At 35.7% G+C, this 27,880-nt stretch overlaps 1 protein-coding gene across 13 annotated transcripts in view; it reads left to right on the top strand.

Moving 5' to 3' along the window:
- The window catches only part of KHDRBS2 (KH RNA binding domain containing, signal transduction associated 2), a 795,325-nt gene that overhangs the window by 455,221 nt on the left and 312,224 nt on the right, over nucleotides 1-27,880 (top strand). Inside the window, exon 7 of one of the 13 annotated variants that reach the window (XM_014345393.4) lies at nucleotides 3,199-6,570. The exons of the other annotated variants lie outside the window; for them this stretch is intronic. Coding sequence (XP_014200879.1) covers nucleotides 3,199-3,363 — 165 coding nt within the window. The 3' untranslated portion in view covers nucleotides 3,364-6,570. Of the gene's footprint in view, nucleotides 1-3,198; nucleotides 6,571-27,880 lie in introns of those variants that run through there. 13 annotated transcript variants of the gene reach the window in all.

Below are 27,880 nucleotides of genomic sequence, written 5' to 3'. Positions count from 1 at the left end.
AGAAAAGGTTGGACTGCCAGCCTCGTTGTCAACTAGAAGAGAAAGAAATGGGAATTAAAAGCTTCAAAACTAAATTCTGTATGATGAATGCAGAATTGCAGAATTCAATAATCAGTGGAATATTCAACATTCATCTCTCTTTATCACATTAGGGAAAGTTGAAGACAGGTTTCCAAAATGTTCTATGGTTTACCAATTATATTTTCCAATTTTCTTTCTTACACAGTGAGTTGTATAAGGACACATTTAGAGAAGACTTAGATAGGTATCAGAGAAGACCTCTAACAATAACTCCTGAATGTTTAGCTGTCAATTTATCATTCTCGAAATTCACTCCAGACTTACCCCAAACAGGAAAAGACAACAAAAACAAACCACTCAAAACTTCGCTAGGCTGAGTGTGAGTCCACATTCCTTTACCCTGAGAATAAGCTCTACCCATATCAATATATCCTCCACTTTCCAGTATTGTCTGCTTGGAGAATTTAATTAGAGAGGACATGGAAATTGTGGTTTCATATTATATTTTATATTTCTTTTCCTTCAGGCTCTCAGACTATCATCTATATTCAGCATGCAATTATCTATTTTTTTAACTTAAAATAGATTCAGAGTAGTAGACAACTTGAATAGGAATAGTAAATAGTTAATTCCCTTGAAATTTTTCTGAAGCATGTATGAGCAGGCATACGGGGGAAGATGGAAAAAGTGGGTTTTTAAATGTGTCTCCTATCTGCATGTTGCTTTGCAGTTGGAGTAATCTGGCCATGACACCTTTTGTTCTCTCACTGTGATGTGTTCTCTCTGGGTCCCAGACTATGGGTCCAGTCTTTGTCCTGACTACTGTTACTGCACCAAAGATTTATACTATGTATGACTCCGGTTTTACATTGATATATCACTATTAGCTTGCATGAAAATGATTTGACACATGAGTTTATGGACACCATTTTCTGCTTTACTTCTTGCGTTACCTGTAATGTGACTATATAAATATCTGTGTTTCCCACAGTGCTTAATTGACCTGCTGATAAATAGTTTTAATAAGTTTACTGTATTATCTTTTACTAGGTTTTTTTTTTTACCATCTAAGCTTCTTGGGCTAATCTTTTGCTCAATTCAGTTTATTTTTCTAAGCCAATAACAAAGCAATCTCCTTAAAATTCTCAATCCAATAGGGAGCAGTGGCTCATGCTTGTAATCCCAGCACTTTGGGAGTCCAAGGCAGGCGGATTGCCTGAGTTCAGGAGTTAGTCACAAGCCTGGGCAACACGGTGAAACCCCATCTCTATTAAAATACAAAAAAATTTAGCTGAGCGTGGCGGTGGGCGCCTGTAGTCCCAGCTACTCGGGAAGCTGAGGCAGGAGAATTGCTTTAACCCGGGAGGCAGAGGTTGCAGTGATCCGAGATTGCACCACTGCACTCCAACCTGGGCGACAGAGCGAGACTGCGTCTCAACAACAACAACTACAACAAAATTCTCAATCACACACATGCACACAATGTCAGCTATATACACACTAAAACGTACATCTGTGTTATATTAATAGATATTAGAAAATTAGTTTGAATAGAAAATACCTCTATATAACTCTCTGGAGTTAAAGACTGCATAAATTTTTAAAGAATCATTTTGCTTGTACTTAGTGGTTTCCAGAGTAAATTAATAATCTTAACCCACTGTATACTAATGAAGAGAAATGCTTTCAACACAACTTAAGGTTCGTTTGTTAATTTGACAAACTAATGTGAAGCATCACCTATGTGTCATGTATACAAAGATAAATAAAAGACAAATGAAAAATAGCAAAAATATACAAAGATAAATAAAATATTGTATCTGCCATCAAAGGTCTTATGATGGTCAGTGTAAAATCTTGTGATAAATGTTTAGTGTGATAAATACTTTAAGAAGCACATCAAAGAACAGGGCAAGGGGCATAGAAGAATGAGGGGACTTGCTGAAATGCAGAAATAGTTACCTCTCAGCAGCCTGAGGGATACCCAAAAGGTATACAGAGGAAAGAACCTTTGAGCTAAGATTTAAAGAATAATATCTTTTAATGACTTACTCACTGGTTATGATAAACTCTTGATGTTTTATCAAGTGCTGGGTTAATAATGAAATGAAAGATAATTGATAAAAATTAACCATACAAAGAATAATGAAAGGGCACTTATAACCCTTCACCCGCACCTGTAACCTGTAGCTCTCTTTGCTAATTGGAACCTTTCAGGCCTTACTCCTGAAGTTACCTTCTCAGAAATCCTTATTTTATACCCTCTTAAGATACCAGCACCTTTTCTTTATAGACTTTATCAAAATTGGGAAACAGATGTGATCTCTGTGCTTATTTGTGCATTGAAGCCTCATGAGATGGTTGAGCTAATATGCAGGATCAGACTGTCACATTGAATCCATTGATCAGAGATTGTACCCAGCATGAATATCTGTTAAGAATATAAAGGATTCAGGAAATCCAGAAGGCTTGGGCAAAGGATAGAGAGGTCTGAACATCATAGATGTCTCCCAGCTCCTTCTTTCTCACATCAGACATGCATGTCAGTGCCAGAATGATCAGTGATGTCTGTAGGTGAGGTCCACAGGGTTACCTCACAGAACAGGGAGGATTTAAATTGTGCAGAATCTCCACTTTATACCTACTGTGGACCTAATCATGCCCTTCCCACAATCCACAAATTCATATGCTGAACTCCTATCCTCCAATGTGATGGTATTTGAGAATAAGGCCTTTGGAAGATAACTGGGTTTAAATGAGGTTGTAAGGGTGAGGTCTTCATGATGGGATTAGTGCCTTTATAAGAAGAGACACTAGAGAGTCTCCTGTCTCTTTCTGTTAGCCGTGTGAGAACATGGCAAGAGGGTATTATCTGCAGGCCAGAAAGAGAGTCCTCACCAGGGTCAGACCACACTGGTACTCTGATCTCGGACTACCAGCCTCCAGAACTGTGAGAAAATTAATTTCTGTTGTTTAATCCACCCAGTCTATGGTGTTTTGTTAAGGCAACCCGAGTGGACAAATATATACCCCAGAGAGCTGTCCAAGTTACTTTTATTGTCCAAGGAACTATGTCTTAAAAATCCATAGGTACTAGATTTATTGACTATAATGAATCTTTTAGCAGGAACATCCTGCCTAGCATTTTCAATATAGAAAATTGTTTCCTCCTAACAGGCATCATGTGTCAGCTTACCTGGAGGTCCAGCGGATAAGAAAATAAATGAAGTTCTGACTTCTTCTCCTTCCCCAAAGAGCAACACTCACATCCCTACTTCTACAAAGTTAGTCGGGGGATCACAGGCAGCCTGCGTTAACATCCTCCTCCCAACTGTAACCTAGAGGAAGAGAGGGACTTTGTGCATTTTGAGCACCACGGTGAATCCTGGGCTTTGCAAGTCGTCTAGTGCAGAGCTATTCAAAGAATGACCTAATGATGTTTATTACCTAATGGGTGAAACTATAACTTACATTTGTTTGTTCTAAATATGCTTCCCTGAAACCCCAAAATGTATATACTTCCAGCACGAGGTGATTGAAATAATCATTGACATGACTGTCCTATATTTTCTAATGAAGTAAACAGTTGATATAATTTTATATAGTCTCAATTATTTCCTTGCTAAAATTATGTTCTGATAGATATCGAATAATTGAGGGAAAGAACACAGGCCTTGGCATCTTCTAGCTAGCTATGTCGTGTTAGGATGTGTTCACCTTTAATATTGCTTTGGGTTCTGTAACTCACACTAAAAAAATTATGAAAGTACTCTGCTTTCAAAAAACTTCCCAAATTTTATGGTAAGGGTTTGTGAGTAGAAATGTCTCCCAAAGAGCCACTGCATTTTATACAAATAATTGTTTCAAGGGCAGATAGGAAATAGTGAATCATCCTATTATTTTAAACACTCAACGTGAGTTTCTTTAGAGGCCAAAAAGATCAAATTTATAACTAATTAACGAATACTACCTGTATGGGGCAGGTTGCTAGCATCGACCAGATGACACACTCACTGGGGTAAACGAAAAGAGCTCAACAAAGGGTCCATTTCAACTAGGGATGGTGAAGTAGCCAGAAGCCAGTAACAGCAGGAAGCTTTAAAACCCCTTCTCTGAAAGGGCAAGCAGGAGGCAATGTTAAGAAATCTGCAAAAGCAGCCACCATGAGAGACTGGCTATCAGACAGGAGCCACTGTCAAACCTTGGCCCATCAGAAGAGAGCAGATGTGGCAGTGGGAGATATACATCCTCATCTTTTTCCCTTCCTTTCCTCTGATTTCTTGCCAGTGCCTGCTCCTGGCTTAACATAGGAAAAAGCCAGGTGTTAAGAGAGCTTGGGTCTCTTAACAGAGCAGTCTAGAGAGGTCTCCTGGTGTACAGAGAAGAGTGGATGAGACAAATTTTAACTATGGGAAGCAAAACCTAAAATATGCCCATAAAACCCCTAAAAAATGCCACAGTTCTTTACATGAAGACCAGGTCCAAGGACTAAAAATAATTTAGGGGAAAAATAAAATATTTGGAAAACTCCTTCTTTGATTATTTGCAACCCAGAAGTATTTTTACATCTATGTTGTCAGGTTAAGAATGTCCTGTCTCTCCAAGACAGAGAAATCATCCAAATGTTGGCATCCGAATCTAGCACTGCTTCTTACAAAGTTATTTAACCATCAGTTTTACAATGCTTAGTATGTGGCAGGTACTGCTCTAAAAATTTTTTAAATATTGACTTATTTAATTTAATCCTCATACAGTGATGTGAACTAGGTTCTATTCTCATCATCCCCATTGAGTACACGAGGACACCAAGACTCAAAGAGGTAAAGTCGCTTTCCCTAGTCCACATAGACAATAGATGGTGGAGCTACCATCTGAACCCAGATTCTTGGGCTGCAGTGTCTGTGTTCCTAGCCATTATAATGTGCCACACCCTTATGGGGGACTTGTTGCATGACCACAAGCACATATAAATTTTAAACGGTAACTATGTCAACAGATCAAAAGGAATGATTTTTCTTAGATGAATTTTTACAACCCTCTTAACTGCGTTCATTTACTTTTAAGACCTTTAAAGAAGAAATGTATTTTCTACTCAAAATCAAACTAACTACAAAAAATATTTAGGATAATTTTGGTGTAAGTACACATAGGTTGGCGTGCTATTTGTCAGAGCTAGAAATTTAGAGGTATATTAGAGGATTAAGCATGATTAGATGCAGAATTATGGCAGCTATTTATGTGAGCAAATTCAGCATTTACACCATCAATCCCAAGGACTCAGAATATGTTTTGCCTATGTAAACACTATTTTAAATTGATAACTCATTTCATTTCACAAGAAAGAAAATGTGCACTTTGTCAGATGACAATTCTTTGAAAAACATAATTTTTAAAGGCTGCAATGACATTTTACAGAAATACTGTTTTAGCATAAATTAGTTTCATTTTCAGACTATATATTCTTTTTCTACATGCTTTTGTCTAATGAAATAATTTCCTCCTTGATTTCAACTAAAATAACATAAATATTAAAATGAAGATTAACTTTGTGATAAAAAGGTTTGTATCTCTGAAAATTTTCCAGATAAGAATTGTGAAATGATAGATTTTAATAACCTATAGCATAGGAATTTTCCCAGTTTTAATACTGGTGAATATTTGGCAATGTGGACAATTAGCCATTTGAATGACATGACTATGATTAATGTACTACTCTTGTTTTTAAAATGTGCAGTAAATTTGATTTTTAGGAAGCTTAGATTTCTGGTAAATATTTAAATATTGTGCATAAGCAGGTATTTGCAGACAATCTATTTAACAAATGAATTTGACCATATTATACTGTTATCTATAACAAACAGAAATGATTTAATGTCATATTAATAAAACTTAAAGCCTCCCTAGTTATGTATGTTATATGAAATTTTCAAAGTATCTTAAATTTCCTGAGGCATTTGAAAGTGGAAATTCTAAAATGCATGTTTTTCCATGTTCCAATTTTAGGGCAAAGTAGAATCCTGCACTTTCAACAGATGTTGATGTCTTAGTCCATTACACTGCTATAAAGAACTACCCGAGACTCGGTAGTTTATGAAGAAAAGAGGGTTAATTGACTCACAGTTCCACAGGCTTAACAAGAAGCATGGCTGGGAGGCCTTAGGAAACTTACAATCATAGCAGAAGGCTGAGGGGAAGCAAGCACATCTTCACATGGCAGCAGGAGAGAGAGAGAGCAAGAAGGGGGAGTGCTACACGCTTTCAAACAACCCGATTTTGTGAGAACTCTATCACGAGACAGAACAAGGGGGATGGTTCAAAACCATTAGAAAAACACCTTCATGATCCATTCACCTCCCACCAGGCCCTCCAACACTCAGGATCACAGTTTGACATGAGATTTGGGTGGGAACAGAGCCAAACCATATCATTTGACTAGACAAGATGAATAAAAATTGGAGCATAAGCTTTACCAGATTCAGAGCTTTGTTTATTGTAAACACAACTGCTTAGTGCTCTGACAATACTCTTTGAACTTTTAAAGTCATGCATATCTTGTATTATTAAAATTAAAAAATTTTCTTTTGGGAAAACTCTGAAGATAAAAGTAAATATTTTCTGTTTGGTTTTTGTGTCACCAAATTAAAAAAGAATTGATTGTTAATATTTCTACATGATTTAACTTGGATCTCACATTTTGGAGCATGTTATTTCAGACATTATTTCTTCATTAAGAGACTCATATACATATTTTACTGGTTTTTGATTTCTCAGTTTTAATTTTATAATCTGCAAATTTTGAGTAGCCACACATTTTTGAAAACTGTAAATTTGAACAACCTATACTTCAGGTACAAGGTCATCTTAAATCGACATACTCAGAAGATAAAATGTATGTTACAAGGAAGCAACAATTCGTCAATACATCCCAACATTCAGGAAAAGCAATAGATAATGGAAAACCATTTTGAAGCAATTACCTCACTGATGAGGATAATCATAAAATGAACTGATTTGTTATAATGAGTATCATGTTCTGAGAGAAATATCGCATACTAAGACAATATCCTGGAAGAAATATTCTATTTCTGAATTTGCTCACTTGGCACATTAGACTATGTCTTTAACCATCAGATAAATTCTTCCCAATCTCTGCAATCTCTTTATATAAAGAGAGGACTTCTTTACATAAAATTTGTATAAAGAATAGCAATGATATTCTGCAAAAGACTGAATGCACATGCTTTATCAGAAAATGTATTTAGTTTTAGCTTAATATCAAAAATTATATACAACTTTTTATAGGGTTCCAATATAAACTGAATTTTTCCTCACTGATGATCTGGGGAAAACCTTTAGTGAGAACTAAGAGATGTCAGCAATGTGTTATGTATGTCTCCCCAACCCTCCTTCCTTGGTTGTGGTGGAATATTAAAGCATTCTCATGGCCCCTTTGCAACTGAGTCTAGTCAGAAACATAGAATTTACTTTAACTCAGTAAAACCCAGCAACCAACACCTATCAGCTAGAATGACCCCATCATGCATCATTTAGCATATATATGTTAACCTAGGCATTGTGTCAGACACTGGAGATTTAATAGTAAAAAAAAACTACCCACATAGGAATGGTGCCTGTCCTTATGGAGATGACCAACTGGTGGAATATAGAGTTACAAATCAGAGAGCTAATTATGATACACTGTTTCAAGGATTGTAATAGAAATAATATGACTTATCATGGGTACAGAGAAAAGAGACACTGATCTCTTCTGAGGGGATGTGAGAGAGTATTTAGTTGAGGTTATAGCCCATGTCACAGCTTAGAGAATGAAGATAGAGTCTGAGAAGGAGAGAGCTTGTTTGTAAGACTACATTGCTGACATAGTGCAGAGAACTGAACACAAAAGCCTAGAGTAGGGAATAGAAATAGGTTAGCTGGAGAGTTAAGCTAGGGCCACATAAATAAATAAGAAAAATTTTAGGGTGATTTAAGAATTTAGACTTCACCCTAAGAATCATGGAAAACCATGAGAAGATTTTTAAGTATGCTAGAATGAGACCTGAGTTTTGTGGAGAATTAGTGAGAAGAGTAGAAGATTGAAAAGGAAACCACATTAGAACATTGAAGCACTGATGAAGATGATAGAAAATGGCGATCTAATACAAGGCCGAAGGTACTGGGGTTGAGGAAAAGTCAAGAGATTCTTGAAATATTTAGAGAATAAAGTTAACAGGACTCAGTGATTAACTGGATATAGAAAGGGAGGAGGTTAGAGTGTTCAGTCTTCTTGACTTGGGAAACTGGGTAAATGTCGACATCATTTGCTGGGATAGGCTACAGTAGGATGAAGAAACAATTTGGGAAAAGAAGATGAACTTAGTTTTGGATAGACTGATTTGGAGGTACCTATAGGTTAGCCTAGAAAAGATAACTAATTGGCAGTGGGCAATACAGGTCTAAAGTTTATCAGAAAAAGTTGGTTTGGAACCATACACCTGGCGTTTATCCCTAGAGATGGCTATGGAAGTCATTGAAATGAATCAGGTAATTTTGTTTCTGAGAGTATTTTAAGAAAAGAGAAAATGGAAGAATCTCAAATAAACACATTCAAGGGAATTCATGAAAATTCTTTAGAAAATTTGACACAATGGGTCAACTATGTCTTCTGACTACATAAATGAAGACATTTTTATCTGGAGTGTGCATACTAGCAGGTTCAAGCCTTAAACAACTTCAGACACCTATATAATCTGTACTATGTTGAATTCTTACTCTAACAGAAATACCAGTCATTGGTCTCTAATGGAAAAATAAAATCTTAGCAATGTGACACCCACTAAAAATGGAAGCAATCCATAGGACATCTAAAACCTAGCTAAAATAAATTCATAGTTTCCAAGGCTTATAAGTGGAAAAAAAAACTTTATTGCAGCAGTAAAATGAGTCTCCAACACTCATCACTCTAGCAACCTGCAGATGCATAGTGGGAACATAGCCAAGGAAAGATAGAAAGAGTCTGCTTGCCAACAAAACTTTCATCTTCAATTCAGATAGTTGATCTTAGAAGTGTCATCTTACCTTTTATACGCTCTCAGCATTTTAAGTCATTGATACCTGTGCATTAGCATTAAAATATTTCCACATAGATCCAGCTGAGTCCTCACTCATATCCTGTGTCCACTAATGATACAATGCAATTACACAAGTTCTACAGAGGACATTAAAGCAATCCTTAAATTTTAGCAAATATAAAAATTATCTTGAAAGGTTACTAAAATGCAATGTTGCAAACCCTAATCTACACTTCCTGATGTAAGATGTCTTGCTAGTAGGACCCAGGTTTTTATACTGTTTAAATAGCACCCCAGTAGATTCTAACAGAGGTGGTCCACAAGCTACATTTTGAAAACCTCTAAAGTAAGAGAGAGTTGAAAGTCTAGTATTCAGGTTACTGAGGGGTGCAGTTGTTTAATTGATGAGGAAACATAGATATCTCTAATAATGCTTAATCTTATGGAACCAAGGGAAAAAATAATAGACAAACAGGTTTAAATCTCAATTCATTCAGCTTACATAGTCATTCGATACAGATTTCCCAATTCTGAGTGAAATTCTCCTCACACAGTCAGTAGGAATTTAGTCAGCCCCATTAGAGTAGATGTAAGAAACATAAAAGGAAAGGGTGCCACACATATATGGCTATCCAGGTAGCACATTGATTCTCTCGATTATCTGTTGTTTACTACTATTCAGTTTATCTCCAAAATAACCTGTTATTAAAAACCACAGACCTAATAAATAGTTTGACTAAATGTGTCCCACATGCATGGAGAAGACCATAAGAAATCTGCCAGCAAATGAGATCCCTTCTGCATAAATGGATTGTGTATGTCTGTAGTCTGCAAATTTACATTAAAACAGGAATACAAATGTGACTTCCAGAAAACACCTATGAGCAAAAATTATTCCTGACAGGAAGCAGGGATTGGTTTGACCCTCTAATTAGTTTATATTTCATCAATTCTAAATTGATTTTCCAGAAGTAAACTCTCCCTAAGATCCGAATTTGTTAATCTGACTAACTGCTTAAAATAGCCAAAATATAATTTCTGTTCTATAACCTCAGGCCCTGTCAAACCTATCTTTTCTTGAATATTCTTCATCTTCTCTATAATATCTCTATTCACCCACTGCTCAAGCCCAAAATCTTATATTTCATACTATGTTTCTCTATTTTCTCACCTCCCAAATCAAATCCATCAGGAAGTGATTTTGGTTACACTTACAAAACACATCCTGAATGTCCCCATCCATGGTGTGGTCTGATCTGAGCCATCATCATTCCTCAACTAGAATCTCATGAAAGTCTTCTAGTGTCATCTAATGGATCTTCAATGTCATCCCATGGTAATTTGAAAAAGTTAACCACAACTCTTTTCACAACTGACCAAAGCTACTTGCTAGCATCTCCATTAACTTTCTTTCTGGCTCAGACAAGTGGCTTTGTGCATATTGCGAGCAAGGTTCTTGAAACAGACTGCCCAGGCTTGCATCTTGGCTTTACCACTTTCTAGTTTGCACGAGTTAATGAACCTTCCTGTGCCTTACCTGAAAATAAAGGATAAAATGCTACACACTTCACAGGGTGTTTGACAATGCTTTTTATTGTTGAGAACTTCACTTTTGTTCATTATTTGGGACTTTGGCACCTGCTAGTTCCTTTAATCAGACTGCTTGTTCCCAGCTCTTGGCTTGGCCGTTTTATTCTTATCAGTTGGTTTCAGTTAGAAGTCAGCTGTTCAGACTTATCTTGCCTCATCTGCCTGCCTATTTCTTTCAAATCTCTTAACATCATCAATTATCATGTTCATTTGTTTATTTTTCTGTATGTCTTCACCTAAGTGCTAGGAAATGGAAAATTTGCTTTCTCTAATATTGAAAACAATATTTATAAACATGAATCAAATTTAACGTAAGGCCCTATTTGGGAAGAACAAAATTGTTTGTGGACCTCATTTTATCTCAGAAAGAACAGTGCACTCAGTTACTAATCAATAAAACAAGCAACAAAATGCCAAAAACACAATATTGATATTGTTTATAGATATATCTGTATACAGCATTAAGAATGGACAGATAAGATATGTATCAACTTGAGAACTGTGTATGTCTCTCAGGAAAGAAAGAGGGGAAGAAAGTCACAGTAGGGACAAAGTAAGCTCCAACATTTTGTTTTATTTCCTTAAGTTACATTATATTTGAAAATATTTTGAGAAATTAATATTGAAATGTTTTTATTTAAATTATCAATTAAAATTTGGTGTAAAAATTATTTCCTGAATCCCTTATTCTCCTAACCCTTCATTTGGCCTCATCTGAATATTCATTTCCTCAAGATTGATTTGTATGAATGAAATCATTTTATAGTTTACACATTAAATACCTCCTGCCTTTCAAAAGGGCTAAAGATTTCTCAGTGGTTAAAATGCATTAAGATATTATAGCTAAAATAAGCATTTTTAGAAGAAAAATATATTGGAAAAAATTAAGAGAAAAAAAGAGAAATTAGAGGAAGTAGTTAATTCAATTATTCACTAAACTAACTACTGAGGGTATTATAGATTTTCCCGAACCTTTTGGGCTCCAAAAACGCAATTCCTAGTAACATACATAAGAATGTATATTTTCTTTGACCTAATAATCAGATTTTGAGGATATTATTCTGAGGAAAAAATATCGCTCAAAGTAACAAGGAAAAACATTGTTAGGGGGAGATAAAACTGGGTGGTATAATTTTTATGCTTATTTTATTCACTTTGGGGATCTGGAAATCCAGTTTTACTATCCTTCAGGACTTGGCAGATTCTGGGAAAATGGCTTACAGTAACCAAACCTACAGGAAATGGATGAGTATAATAAAATATTAATTTCACCATTTACAAAAAGAGGCACACATTTTCATTGACCTTTTTGTCATTCCATTGTCCAGTGTCAAAAATGTGTGGTGAACGTGGAACAACAACATGATCTTGAAGTGCATTTCTTCTAGGTACTGGTAAAACCATATGAATTCACTCTAGCCCAGACCTAGTATGAAGAGACCAGGATCCTTCATTTCCTGGATACTACTTCCTTAAGTCTGTCAGAGATAGTGCAGAATTAACACTCCCAATTTTTTAGCATTGGCGCTTCCACTTCTCTTTTTAATCATTATTTCTTCTATTCATCTTAGTATATTATATTAAATTTCAATAACTTCTTGAGTCCCTAACGTCTTTTTTCTATCCTTTTCTCTTCCCCTGTCTCTGCATTGCCTACTATCCATTTTTTTTTTTTTTTTTTTTTTTACTTACAGAGGTTTTCTCTGCCCAATATTCTTATTTTAACAATTGAAAGGTCTTTTTTTAGAAAGGAAGGCAGCAAAATATCCTTTCTGAATGGAACCGATGTGAAGAACAGTAGAGTTGCATCTTACTTATCATAGTAGATATTATCTTGGCAAGTTGAATAAGAAATAATAAGTGAAATTCCTATGTAAATTTGTGGCACTTTTAGGGATTTTTCCCTGTGATTCAAGCCTCTGGGTTTTAAGACGGGAGATGTGGACAATGTGCTAAAAATATTTAATGACTTTAATCTATGGGAGTTGTCGATCAAAATACAGAACTCCACATGGACAGCCTTAGGCATATCAGCACCCTAATTACAGAAAGTCTGGCCTGTCACCAATGTTTCAACACTTGATTTATTTCTTGTTCAATTTGTTCAATAGAGCCAGAGTTCATTGGTTTTCCAAATGAGTGTTAAAAATATAAAGATCTAGCTTCATTAAGTGGAAGCTATACTTATTATGCACCAATGACTTGTAAGTCTATGTAAAGGCTAGTAGGGTGAAATTTCAGGGCATTGCATACAAAACCACAGCTTTAAGTTGGCACTAATATGGCTAATAACTAATAAATATCCAAAGCCATAATGGTTCATAAAAACAGAAAAGTTTATGAACTAAAAATTCTCTCCAAAACCGAAGGTATTTAAACAGACTGTGTAAAACATAGCATTGTATTTTTCAAATCTAATGCATTTTACTTTCTTTAGAAAGAGATATTTAGATTTTTCTTATAGCAAACGAAAAAAAGTCTAATATACCATTGGATATGTAGCACACTGTGAGTATTTTTATATAGTGCTTAGTATTTCTATAATTGCCATTCTTCTATGGTACAGCAATGAAATTAATGTGATATTTTGACACCATAAGTGACAAATGGAGGACTAGACAAAGAAAGTTAATATGTATTGGGATAGTTCTGGGCTCCTAAACGGACACAAGAAAATCATAAAGTGGTGATTTTCATCTTACCATTTTCCACAATAAGTGCTTTTTAAAAAAACTTGAACACCATCATCAGTAATGTACTGTCAAATGTAATTCTCAAGAAATAGAATCATCATTTTGGAATTGAGTCATCATTCAGGGGGCAGCATTTACATTCTTTGTAGAAAAACTAGAGAAATGTGATTGCTTTGTGGAAAGTTTTTTTAGAAAACCTGAATATTATCCACAAATATAGAACTCATACCTCTGTACCTCTCCTTAATGTTTCAGCCATCATTACCACTTTCCTTGTTTTTTGATACGGTCCAAAATCTCACCAGGTAAGTTGTCTCAAGTAGAAATGCTAAAGATGGAAATGACTAACTTCTAGCTACTGCATAAATTGTAAAAGTGTATGGTTTAAATTAAGACAGCACTCATAGATTTAAGAGGAATATTTTTCACACTAAAATATTAATATAAAATGTATGTGGGAGAGTTCTAAATGTCACCTTGAATGAATATGGTGAGTTAATTTTGTTTCATTACGTAATATGGCATTCTACATTTTAGTAGATTTATTCTTTAAGAATAAATGAGTCTGTCTTTGCAAAACTGGATTTTCAAAACAGATAACACTTGTATTTGTTTCATAGCATTGTGATAACGAAGTACCACAAACTGGGTGAGTTAAAACAAAAGACATTTATTTTTCTCATAGTTCTGGAGGCTAGAAGTCCAATATGTCAGCAGGGTCATACTCCTTTTAAGACACAGGGTAGAATCTTTCCTTGCCTCTCCCTGACTTCTACTGTTGGCCATCAGTTTTTGGCATTCCTTGGCTTGCAGCTGCATTACTCCAGTTTCTTCCTCTGTCTACACATGTATTCTCTCTGTATGTCTCTGTCTTCACATGGGCATCTTCCTTCTTCATATTAGGACACCAGCCATATGGGATTAGGATCCATGCTAATCCCATGGATCCAAATTTGATTATATCTAAATTTGATCTGCCTCCAAATTTGACTATATCTAAAAAGACCCTATTTTCAAATAAGGTCATGTTCACAGTTTTCCGGGGTTAGTATTTAAAATATATCTTTTTGGAGACACAATTTAACCAATAACAACTTTTTTGTGGAAGTATTTTATACATTGTAAGCACTATGTGTAATTATTTAACTCAAATTTAGTTATTGTTTTAACAAATAGTTAGAAGTCTAAGGGATACTATTCCATATCAAAACAGTGTGCTTTTAGATTTGGTAGAGTGAGTTTGGGCTTACTAAGGAACTTTTGGTATTTATGAGTGCTCTGTTAAGCTAAGCAGCATGGTTGAAAATCCTTCCCATAATAAAATATTGTGTTTATTGATTCAGCTTTAATATAAATATGCATTATAGCAGCACATATTTTAAAAATACATTTATCAGGACTTTTCAATGCAAAGGTTATTATCAACATATGGTATTATGGTAAGTACCAGAGACAAGTTATATAAAACCTGATCAAGAATAAAGAAGCCACTCAAAGTGAAAGCAGTGTCCAGGATCATTTGCTTGGTTGAGTATATTAATTCTACAGATTTCACTAAAAGCAAGGACAAAAATATTTTCTTCCTCAATAATTACTTCAGGGATAGAAGTGTTCACAGAGGCCATATATCCAAGGTCATGGAATTATATGCTCTGTGGAACATACTTTCCCTCTTGTTCATTGCCATTGATCCTAGAGATAATCCCAACCAACCTCTTGTAAATGCAAAGTCACCAGATCATTTTAAATATGTGAATAGTTTGGCAAGAACTCGTTACTTTTGCTAAAACCATAAAGTACCTACCTTGTACTTGTGGGTAAAAAATGGCATTTGGAAAGCTAAAATATTATTGTAGTTCCTTCTTATTTGTGGTTTTGCTTACTGCAGTTTCAGTTTCCTGCTGTCAACCGTGGTCTGAGAATATTAAATGGAAAATTTCAGAAATAAAAAATTTGTTAAGTTTTAAATTGTATGTCATTCCAAGTAGTGTGATTCCTTCCCACTCTGTTCCTCCTGGGACATGAATCATCCCTTCGTCTAGCATATACATGCTGTATATGCCACATGCTTGCTACTGTAAAGGAAAAAACATAGTTAGGTTTTCCCCCTGTATCCATGGGTTTTGCATCCATGGATTCAACCAACCTGGGGTGGAAAATATTTGAAAAAAAAAATGAGTGGTTGTGCCTGTACTAAACATGTACAGACTATTGTCGTTATTTCCTAAACAATGCAGTATAACTACTATTTACCTAGCATTTACATTATAGTAGGTATTACAAGTAATCCAGAGATGTTTTAAAGTTTACAAGAGGATGTGTGTAGGTTATATACAAATACTTTACCATTTTATATAAGGAACTTGAGCTTTTGTGCTCAAGTTTAGTTAACCTGCAGAGTCCTTAAACCAATCCCCAAAAGATGCTGAGGAACAACTGTATAAATAGCGTTCAGTACTATCCACAGGTTCAGACATCTGCTGGGGATCTTGGATCATATCCCCAGCAGATAAGGGGAGACTACTGTATTTTCACTGTGTTATTTATGCCCACCCCTGACCACACTCATTTGAACCCAAACAAACCCATACAATTCTAAACTTTGGGTAAAGTGAAACCATATTAACACTATATATAGTTTTTTGTTTGTTTGTTTTTGTTTTTTGAGATGGAGTCTCAGTCTGTCACCAGGCTGGAGTGCCATGGTGCGATCTTGGCTGACTGCAACCTCCAACTCCCTGGTTCAAGCGATTCACCTGCCTCAGCATCCCAAGTAGCTGGGATTACAGGCACGCAGCACCACACCAAGCTTATTTTTGTATTTTTAGTAGAGACAGGATTTCACCATGTTAGCCAGGATGGTCTCGATCTCCTGACCTCATGATCCACCCTCCTCGGCCTCCCAAACTGGGATTTCAGGCGTGAGCCACCGGTCCTGGCCAAATATAGATTTTAATGTAACTAATTAGCTCTTAGATTGGGGTGTGTTCATTTATTTTAATTTCAGTCATAATGAATTATAATACTAAAATAGAAGAGAGCAGCAGCTCAAAGTTCTGATGCTTATTCAATAAGTAAACACCATTCCATCCTGAAGAATTCACTTGATATCTGTTTGCTACAGGATTCAAAGAATCATAGAATCACTCATTTGAGTGGACTTAAAAGTCAGCTAGTATAAATTTTCAGCCACAGCTTCATAAATAAATGAATAAATTTGTTGCTTTATTTCATTAATCTAATTGGAGTTCAACCAGACTTAACACAGGACGAAACTTTTTTTACTGGCATGGAGGTGGGAGTGGGACTGAGTTGTTAATCAGGATTCTGAACAATAATAAGAGGTAAGTAAAAGCAGGGAGTAATAATGGAGGCAAAGTGCCTAGTGTGTGTCATACTACTACTTCTATGCACTGGAAGGTCACCAAGGAGGAAAAATACTTTTTCTTTGTTATAATTAACCACTATCTAGTTTATTCCGGACAATGAGTTAATTTCATTTAACTCTTATGGGATTTCACTATATTAATATTGATAGAGTAAAAGCAGTTCTGCTATTAGAACTGAGCAGGGAGCTGATAATTCAAATGGAAACTACACTATGCAAGACTGTACTATAATTTATAAAACAGATGAACTATACCAAGTAATGACATGCATGACTATCTATCCTGCAAATGACATGCAAAAACTGTCTAAACGCATACTCTTCTAATATTAGCTTACTTAAATCTATATACACCATCTCAAAACCACAGACAATAGTAACTCCTCACAGATTAATGTGGTTCCAGAAATTCCTAGGTTTGCAAATCCAGCCTGATCCCTACCAATTCAATGGTCTCCCTGGTGATGTGGTCTCCTTGCAGTAGCATGCTATTAAACCTAGTTTAACAAACTATATAGTTGGGTTCCAATGGCCTTTAGTAGTATAATATCAAGAATAATTCTGAACACAGTATTGTCACATTACAGCAAAAAAGATGGTCTTCCATCAGAGTAGTCTATGCCTCATTAACTGAACCAACTCTAACTTTCTCATCTTGGATCATCTTTCTTTTCCTCCTGTATGTCATTTTCATAATACCAGAATACTTTTTCCATTCTAATTCCTGTATATGTTCTTATATTTGATTTTCTTAAAATTGTTACTTTCATTTTCTTTTCCATTACATTTTGATAATACATATAATTTACATATGCACATTTACTTTGCACATTACATATAATGGTAGAGGCAAAATCTTTTTTATTTGTTGCAAACTATGTTAGATTTTGAGAGGCTTCCAAAATAAAATAATAAGTGTCTTCAAGTAACTTAAATTATCATGATCTTAACATACATGTGAAAAGACAACTATATACGTATAAATGTGAAAATACGCTGAGGCCAAGGTACAAATGTGAAAATGTACTGAGGCCAAAGGTATTAGAAAAATATATAAATGAGTATATCTCAACTCTCAGACTATGGTTTATTATCAATATTTTTTGTTTTTGTTTCCTTGTAAGGAATGTTACCACATTAAATATGTATTTATTCTGTTTTACAGAGTAGTGGTTTGTTTGATATTTTATCCTTTTATTGCCAAAGTTGACTATGTGAAATGTATTATGAATCTTTCTGATGTTACAGTTTCCTTAATATGAAATTCAAAGGTATTAGCCATTAAAAGTTATAAACTAGCTGATTAATGGTTCTTATTTTTCATTATAATATATGATGCATTTATACTAATTATTTTACTTACCTTTGACTTTGGTTCACTTATTTAATATTTATAAGTTTTAGTTTCCTCCTGGGTTGTTGGAAAGATTAAATCAGATGATTCACTTAAAGCTCCTCATGAAAGGTCTGGCATTTAATAAGCATTGTCTTTGGAGTTATTATTTATCACACATTTATTGAGCACCTACCATCTGACAAGCACTCTTCACAGTACTGGGAAGTTAAAGAGGTATAGTACACTTTTTATTAATGAACATTTCAAGGTTTAATTATCTGGAGAATGCAAAATCATATGGGTTATTTTAAAGAGTGCTGAAAGGCTGTCTTGTCTCGATGGTTGGAAGTAGATTAAGAGAAGGATGGTGAAGGTAAGTGAAATTAGTCACTGTGGTTATAAAGGAAGGTAAATTTTAAAATTAGCAGGACACCCAATAGTATCAACATAGAATAAAAAGAAAATGTATACAGAATCCTGAAAGATACAAAGATCTTTTCCATATGCTATAAGATAAAGATATGAACTTCATTAACTTTTTACAATAATAATTAAAGAAGATAATTTTAATGGAAAAGATATAAAGTCTGTGCTATAGGCATTTTCTTCTAGAAACTAGACAATTTTTGATTAAATCACACTGGAAATGGAATAAGTGTAAACCGAATTGTACATGAAGAAACATCAGATTTTATCGTGGGCTGACTATAAGTCTCAAAGGAGTAAAAGAAGGAATTTTGTGACATTTAGGTATCTGATTTGGTAATATGTAAAAGCCAACTATAAAAATGTTAAATATGTTTAATCTTGGGAATAAAAAAAATCAAGAAGAGAGGAACAAGATTAAGCAAATGATATTGAAGCTGAGATATCAAGAAACATGTTGGTTCACTCACATGGTCAGACCGTCTATTAGAAAGTCAAAAATAACAGATGTTGGCAAAGCTGCAGAGCAAAAGGAACACTTATATACTGTTGGTAAGAATGAAAATTAGTTCAGCCACTGTGGAAAGCAGTTTGGAATTTTCTCAAAGAACTAAAAATAGAAGTACCATTGGGCCCAGCAATTCTATTACTGGATGTATACCCAAAGGAAAATAAATCATTCTACCTGAGAGACACATGGACTTGGATGTTCATCGCAGCACTATTCACAATAGCAAAGACATGGGATAAACCTAGGTGCCCATCAGTGGTGGATTGGATAAAGTAAATGTGGTACATATACATCATGGAATGCTATGTGGCCATAAAAAGGACCATGTTTTTTGCAGCAACATAAATGCATCTGGAGGTCATTATCCCAGGCAAATTAATGCAAAAACAGAAAACCAAATATCACATGTCCTCACTTATAAGTAAAAGCTAAATCTTGAGTATATAAGGGCATAAAGATGGAAACAATAGACATTGGAGACTCCAAAAAAGGGAAGGAGGGGGAAAGGGCTGAAACACTTGTTATTGGGTACTATGTTCACTATCTTGAGTGACAGGATAAATAGAAGCCCAAGCCTCAGTATCATACAATATACCCCTGTAACAAACATGAGTATGTACCTCCCTGAATCTAAAATAAAAATGGAAATTCAAACTTAAAAAATAATAATAAAATAAAATGGTTTTCCATGGGGAGGAATAGGACTAGGGAGTAAGAACAAAAATGCATTTAAAAAACACATTAGTCCTAAATCTCCCTTTCCTTTGTACCCCCAAAAGAGCCCACTCACTCATTGATCTTTAGATCACAGTGCATTATTTTACTCTATTCTTATTTATTAAAGATGTAGCTTATTTTATTCAATTCTCAGTCCCTCTCTAAATATTCTAGAAGACTTTTGTACCTGAAGTCGGTATTTTTGCTGTCTTTATTTTCTTTTTAAATGTGTAATAAGCAGTATATATTTGATAATCTATCCAAAGTCTCTTATGTATGGTAGTATTAGTATTCTTTTTTTTTCATTCTGATATATATTTTTATTAAATTTTTACATTATTTACAAATTTGTATGCTTCATTATAATAACAAAGCATTTATTATTTATTAGAATATACAAGTATGTTGTGACCCGATGGCTGGAAAATGCTGCTCTGGAGAAATTAACACTGGCTAGGCAGGTGAGAAGAGGTGTAGGAAGCCCAAGGCTTATATACATACAACAAGGCCCTGTAAGTATGATTGCTCTGCCACTCCCTTCTGGCCTGCTATTGAATTGGTCATCTCTCAACACCACACATCAATCTTGGGCCTGACCTCAGCAATGTCACTTTGATCGTGTCCCTTCAGGGCATAGTCTAAAGGCTGCTGGGCTAGTTAGTAACCTGACCTTGCTCTCAGTATTCTGGAGTGATCAATATTACCGTACAGAGGCCATTGCAGGACACTCACTGGTGATCCACCGGCTGGTATCGCAGTCACACTGAGAAACCGAGGTACGGATGGAGAATGCTGTACCTCAAAGCCATTTGCCTCCTAGAAGTGTCCAATTCAGTGATTCTGGATCTTATCTGTCATAGTCTACCTTATTTAAGACCCTGTGGGAACTCCAGTTTCTCAATCCTTGCTCCTGTAGTATTCTTTTCAACATCAATTTTCTTGAGATACTGCTAAAAGCGGTATATTTTTCTCTTATACTTTACAAAAATTGTCTTTACATTATGAATCTTCACAATGATGAAACTAAAAATATTCAATGACTGGTGCTCCAGAATTTCCCGCATGATTTATACAGCTAAATCCTTGCTACAGTATAAAAACTGCAATATTTATTCATAGCCTTGAAGTGATTGAAAAGAAGAGGTTGTCAGGTAGGGTCTTGATCAGAATGTGTCTAAGAAGCTCCATCACATTTGTCGGATAAGTTTTTGAGGTTGACATTTTCTGGGCACAGCAGTTTAACCTGACATTGGTTTGCAAAGCTTAATAAAAAGATTTTGCAAACCACATTAGTTCAAATAGCAATAAAACATTGGCTTCAGGTTTTTTTTATTGATTTGACATCAGCTCAGAAGAAGGCAGGAGTATGAAGGTCAATTTTTTTCTTAAGGTATTTTGTAGAGACCTGTTCTAATAACAGCTCAGATATTACAATAGCTAAGCATTTCAGGCTTGTGTGCAGTAATATCCTTTTGCATGAAAAGTTGCCCAACTTTCTAGCTAACCAAACGTCAAAGCATGTACTTGGGCTGTAAACTAATTGGTAGCAAAACTCATTAAGAATTCTGGTTGCAGTAATAGCTTTTCTTCTATTGCCATTGCCTTTAATGAGAAGCAGAACAACAGAAGCCACATTACTGGCCTGACAATTCGTTCTATTGATTTATTATGCCTGCTCTGCTGCCATCTACATGAAGGGACTATAAAACATTAGACTGGTATTAGTAAATTTGACTTCTGCAAATATAGTAAAAAGAGGCTAGTGCTTAGATGTGATACCATTGCATGACAGTTTACCTTCTTTTTTTTTTCCCAGTGGAGTTCACTGTCTAAAACATAGATAAGGAATACATATTCAGAAAATCATTATTATAGACAATTTTTATTTCAATCATGGAAATAAATAGATATTGCATTTAACAAATTTTCTAAACACATTTTTTGCCAAATTTAATTGAATTTCATTTAACGTTCTACTTTTTTCTTCCCTTTATTCCTTTTATAGAATTATTTATATTTTGTTTTAATTCATGTAAAAATCAAGAAAGAAAAAAAGAAAATTTGAATTTAATTTTTAAAAAAAGTAAAGATACATGAAATATCAATACAGATATATTTTTCACATTCTAATAATCTTTTATCTCATTTCAAATCCTAAAATGTTCAATTTTTCATTTAGTTACAATTGCAGTCATTGAAATACAGAAATGAAGACTGTAATCCAAATCTAACCTAAAACATGCATTTCTCACTTATCTATTTTTTGATGTTTTATCCTTAATGAGCACACACTCCAAAGATATGACTCTGGCAGTAGCCATTTTAGAGTTATATTTAGGAGAAAATTGATCATCTCACTGAGAAATCACATTTACCCTTGGTCAATACTTCTTCAGAAACCTAATGCTAAAACTCAGTTTCATTGTAATTACACTGACTTCTAGTAATAAATGTATTTAATGGAACTAGAGCTAGAATTCTGGATATAGTTTCATGTTTATAACCTAACATATAAAATATAAGTTTTATGTTTTCTTTTAGGGCACATTTGAATACTCCAACTTCATATTAATGGATTAGTATCAATTTCTACATCTCTCTAGTGGGCATACATAGGAACTGGGTACTGAATGTGATTGTCCCTTGAAAATGAATTCTACTTTCAAATATTTAAGATTAATCAGTTTCATAGATTTAAACTACTAGTAGTGGTTGAGCTTACACCCCCACATATTACTTGACTTTATATATTTAAAATCATTTTAAATAAAGCTTAAATAAGTAAATAGGTTTGCCAGTGGAAACATTACTTCTCAAATAAGATGCCCATTGAGCAATAAGATGGAGCTTACTGGGTGAACATCCAAGCAGTTGCTTTAAGTGACTGAAAAAGTATTTAATTTGTTCTTCGGATCTCTCCGTAACATGACACTTGATTTAATATTGTTATCCAGTGTGAGTCTTATGGCTGGATTGTTACAATCTCCGTATGTAACACACTGAGTATGTAACAGAGTCAGGTTACATACTGCCATATGGTTTCTTTATTATTATTATTATTTTTACTTTAACTTTTAGGTTCAGGGGTACATGTGCAGCTTTGTTACATAGATAAACTGTGTGCCATGAGGGTTTAGTGTACAGATAATTTAGTCACCCAGTTAATAAGTACAACATCCAATAGGTATATATTTTTTCTGATCCTCTCCCTCCTCCCACCCTCAACCTTCAAGGAGGCCCTAGTGTCTGTTGTTCCCCTCCTAGTGTCCATGTGTTTTTGTTGTTTGTCTCCCACTTGTGAGACACATGTGGTATTTGGATTTCTGTTTCTGAATTAGTTCTGCTTAGGATAATAGCACCCAGCTCCATCTATGTTGCCGCAAAGGACGTGATCTCATTCTTTTTATGGATGTGTAGTATTCCATGATGTATATGTACCACATTTTCTTATCCAGTCCACCATTAATGGACATTTAGGTTGAGTCCATGTCTTTGCTATTGTGAGTAGTGCTACAATGAACATACATGTGCATACGTCTTTATGGTATAATGATTTATATTCCTTTGAGTATATACCCAATAATGAGATTGCTGGGCCAAATGGTAATTCTTTAAGGTCCTTGAGGAATTGCCACACTGCTTTCCACAAAGGCTTAACTAATTTGTACTCCCACCAGCAGTGTATAAGCATTCCCTTTCTCCACAACCTCACCTGCCTCTATTATTTTTTGAATTTTTAGTAATAGCCATTCTGACTTATGTGAGATGGTATCTCATGGTGGTTTTGATTTGCATTTCGCTAATGATCAGCGATCTTGAGGATTATTTCCTATGCTTATTGGCCATATGTATGTCTTCTGTGGCTTCTTATTCACAAAGTAGAACATGTTTCATCACAAGAAGGGGATATTTTGCAGTAATGTGGACTTTTCATCCTAAAAAAAAATGATTTGACATAATTAAAGACAGTGAGTAAAATATAAGCTTAATTTAGCTACCACACAATGTATATATACATGTATCAAAACTTTATGTTGTACATCATTAATATATACAATTTTTATTTAATTACAAAATAAAAATTAAAAATTGAAAAATAAGTTACAACTTGTAAAATTTAGCCAGTATCTATAGAAATTAGGCTTTTTTTTGAAATAATAGAAGGCAAAACAAAACTAGTAACTAGATTACATCAACATTTAAAATTCAAATGTGATAATATCATAATAAGAATATTTCTATTTGGGAAATCAGACCCATATACCAATATAATAACATAATTAAAGCACATTTTAAAAAAGTAATTATATTGCTTCATTTTAAATGAAGTCCACTTATCTCCTATATAATGGGTGTTCAAATCATCCATTTGCATTTGGGAATGGCTTGGCAAAGCAATTTTGATTCAAATCCTTCATGTGGTTGAAGTCAAATTGTGACTGGTGCTGAAATAGTGGGGATTCTGTAGCAACTGGTAGCTTCCTGGGCATCTCTCCATTTTTATGTATTCTCAGGACCTCACTACATAGCCCTTTCCTATGGGCTGCTTTGGGCTTTTTCATGCCATGGTGGTCCCAAGGATATCAGGCTGCTTTTATGGCAGCTCAGGCTGCAAGTATGAGTACCCCAACAGAGAAGCAGGTGAAGGCTGTATCATCTTTTATGATCTAGACTTGAAAGTTTCAATGTCATTTCCAGCTTCATCCCAGACCTTATCATATTTAAGAAAAAGGAGAATGTAGACCACACTTCTTGAAGAAATGTGTCATGATCACATTGTAAGAAAAATGAGTTGGATATGAAATATTGTTGTAAATATCTTTGGAAAATAAAATTTGCCACAGCATCAGTGAATAGACCATAGACTCTGAAGCCTGTCTTCCTGGGTTCATATCCCACCTCTACCACTAATTACTTGTGTGACTGTGTACAAATTATTTATCCATACTGCCTCTATGTTCTTCTCTCTGAAACAGCAATATAGTGTTTACTACCTGATATGGTATGGCTCTGTGTCCGTACCCAAATCTCATCTCTGATTGTAATCTGAATTGTAATCCCCACATGTTGGGTGAGGGACCTCATAGGAGGTGATTAGATCATAGAAGTTGTTCCCACATCTTGTTCTCATGATAGTGTGTGAGTTCTCTTGAGATCTGATGGTTTTATAAGGGACTTTAGCCCCCTTCACTCTGCACTTCTCTCTCCTGCTCCCCTGTGAAGAGGTGCCTACTGCCATGATTATAAATTTCCTGAGGCCTCCCCAGTCGTGCAGAACTGTGAGTCAATTAAATCTCTTTCTATATAAATTACCCAGTCTTAGGTGTTCCTTCATGTCAGCCTGAAGACAGACTAATACAGTAAATCAGTACTGCATAGAGTAGGGTGCTGCTATAAAGATACCTGGAAATGTGGAAATGACTTTGGAACTGAGTAACAGGCAGAGGTTGGAACCGTTGGTAGGTCTCAGAAAAAGACAGGAAGATGTGGGAAAGTTTGGAACTTCCTGGTGACTTATTGAATGGCTTTGACCAAAATGCTGATAGTGATATGAACAATGAAATTTAGGCTGAGGTGGTCTCAGATGGAGATGAGGAACTTGGGGACTGGAATAAACGTGATTCTAGCTATGCTTTAGCAGAAATTGGTGGCATTTTGTCCCTGCCCTAATGATCTATGGAGCTTTGAACTTTAGAGAGAAGATTTAGTGTATCTGGTGGAAAAACTTTCTAAGCAGCAAAGCATTCAAGATGTGACCTGGGTGCTGTTAAAAACATTCAGTTTTATGTATTCACAAAGAGATGGTTTGGAATTGGAACTTACGTTTAAAAGGGAAGCAAAGCATAAAAGTTTGGAAAATGTGCAGCCTGATGATGCAATATAAAAGAAAAATCCATTTTCTGAGGAGAAATTTAAGGCAGCTTCAGAAATTTGTATACGGGATGAGGAGCCAAATGTTAATCACCAAGACAATAGGGAAAATGTCTCCAGGGCATGTCAGAGGACTTCGTGGCAGTTCTTCCCATCACAGGCCCAGAGGCCTAAGAGGAAACAAATGGTTTAGTGGGCCAGGCCCAGGGTCTTGCTTCTTTGTGCAGTCTTAGGACTTGGTACCCTGCATCCCAGCCATGGCTAAAAGGGGCCAATGTTACAGGTCAGACTGTTGCTTCAGAGGGTGCAAGCCATAAGCTTTGGAAGCTTACATGTGTGGGGACTGCAGGTCCCCAGAAATCAAGAATTAAGGTTTGGGAACCTCCACCTACATTTCAGAGGATGTATGGAAATGCTTGGATATCCAGGCAGAAGTTTGCTGCCAGGGCAGAGCCCTCATGTAGAACCTCTGCTAAGGCAGTGCAGAAGGGAGAGGTGGGGTTGGGGCCCCCACTGGTACATTGCTTAGTGGAGATGTGAGAAGAAGGCCACTGTCCTCAGGACCCCAGAATGGTAGATCCACCAATAGCTTGCATCATGTGCCTAGAAAATCCACAGACATTCAATGCCAGCCCATGAACACAGCTGGGAGGGGGGTTGTACCCTGCAAAGCCACAGGGGTGGGGCTGTCCAAGGCCATGGGAGCCCACCTCTTGCATCATCGTGATCTGGATGTGAGACATGATATCAAAAGAGATTATTTTGGAGCTGTAAGACTTAATTACTGCCTTGTTGGATTTCAGACTTGCAAGGGGCCTGTAGTCCCTTCGTTTTGGTCATTTCCCCCATTTCCTAGGAAGTAACTAACTTGCTTTTGATTTTGCAGACTCGTAGGTGGCAGGGACTTGCCTTGTCTGAAATGAGACTATGGACTTGGACTTTTGGGTTAATCTTGAAATGAGTTATGACTTTGGGGGGCTATTGGGAAGGCATAATTGTATTTGGAAATGTGAGGAAGATGAGACTTGGGAGGGGCAAGGGGCACAATGATATGGTCTGGCTCTGTGTACCCACTCAAATCTCATCTTGAATTGTAATCTCCATATGTTGAGGTAGGGACCTCATGGGAGGTGATTAGATCATGGACCTGATACCCCTATGCTGTTCTTGTGATGGTGAGTGAGTTCGCACAAGATCTGATGGTTTTATAAGGGGATTTTCACCACTTCACTCTGCACTTCTCTCTCCTGCCACCCTGTGAAGAAGTGCCATTTGCCATGATTGTAAGTTTCCTGAGGCCTCCACAGTCATGCAGAACTGTGAGTTAAACCTTTTTCTTCATAAATTATCTAGTCTTAAGCATTTCTTCATGGCATAAGTAATGAGGATCCAAATGTTAATCACCAAGACAATGGGGAAAATGTCTCCAGGGTGTGAGAATGGACTAATACACTGCCCAATAGTATTATTTTGAAGATTAAATGAGATAATATGTGTAAAAATGCCATGAACAATTCCTGACATATAGTAAGTACAATTTAGTGTTGGCTGGTATTATTATGAAGCTTGAAAGTATACAAATATATAAGAGTTCATGTGCTTCTCAGTAATACGTAATTTTTTCAACACACAGCTGCAGGGTCAGCAGGCTTTTAATACCTTTTCTTCAAAGGATGCCCATAACCATTCAGTCCCTCTCTGAAAAGTGTGCTGGGAATCACCTTGATTCTTATACTTCTTAATAATCATTGTTTCCATAGGCAACAGTGCTGCCTGCAAAGTAATTGTGTCTTTGAGTCTGAAACCAACTGACAAATTGTTTTGTTCCCAATTCACAGTTACTCAAACAACTACTAAATAATTGATTATGAGGAGTAGGAGGAAGCAAGGCATCATGATTTAGTCTGTGACTCAGAAAATACATTTTGAATATGTGAAAACAAAGTCAAGATTTAAACTAAATCCATGTGGTTGTCAAAATGCTTAGGCCAATAAACCTTCCTTATTTTCCTGCTTTTATCCCCATAAATTTTCAAGATAATTGCCTTAAATCTTTCTATCTGCTCTTTATTAGGATGTGGAGAGCCATTAACTGTGCCACCTCTTTTACTCATGGCTGTTTCATTCTGGGATGGGAAAGATGGAGACATGAATGCAGTGCTCCTTAAGTTTCTCCTCTGTGACCCTTTCAGGCCTTAGCTAAGATGAGAGATTTGCCGACAAGTAGATGAAAACAAAGCATTTGTGAGGCCTGAG

Source organism: Pan paniscus, chromosome 5 (assembly GCF_029289425.2).
Source record: "Pan paniscus chromosome 5, NHGRI_mPanPan1-v2.0_pri, whole genome shotgun sequence".
Lineage (NCBI taxonomy): Eukaryota > Metazoa > Chordata > Mammalia > Primates > Hominidae > Pan > Pan paniscus.
The sequence above is the reverse complement of the archived record's forward strand: the minus strand, read 5'-3'. Positions and strand labels throughout refer to the sequence as shown.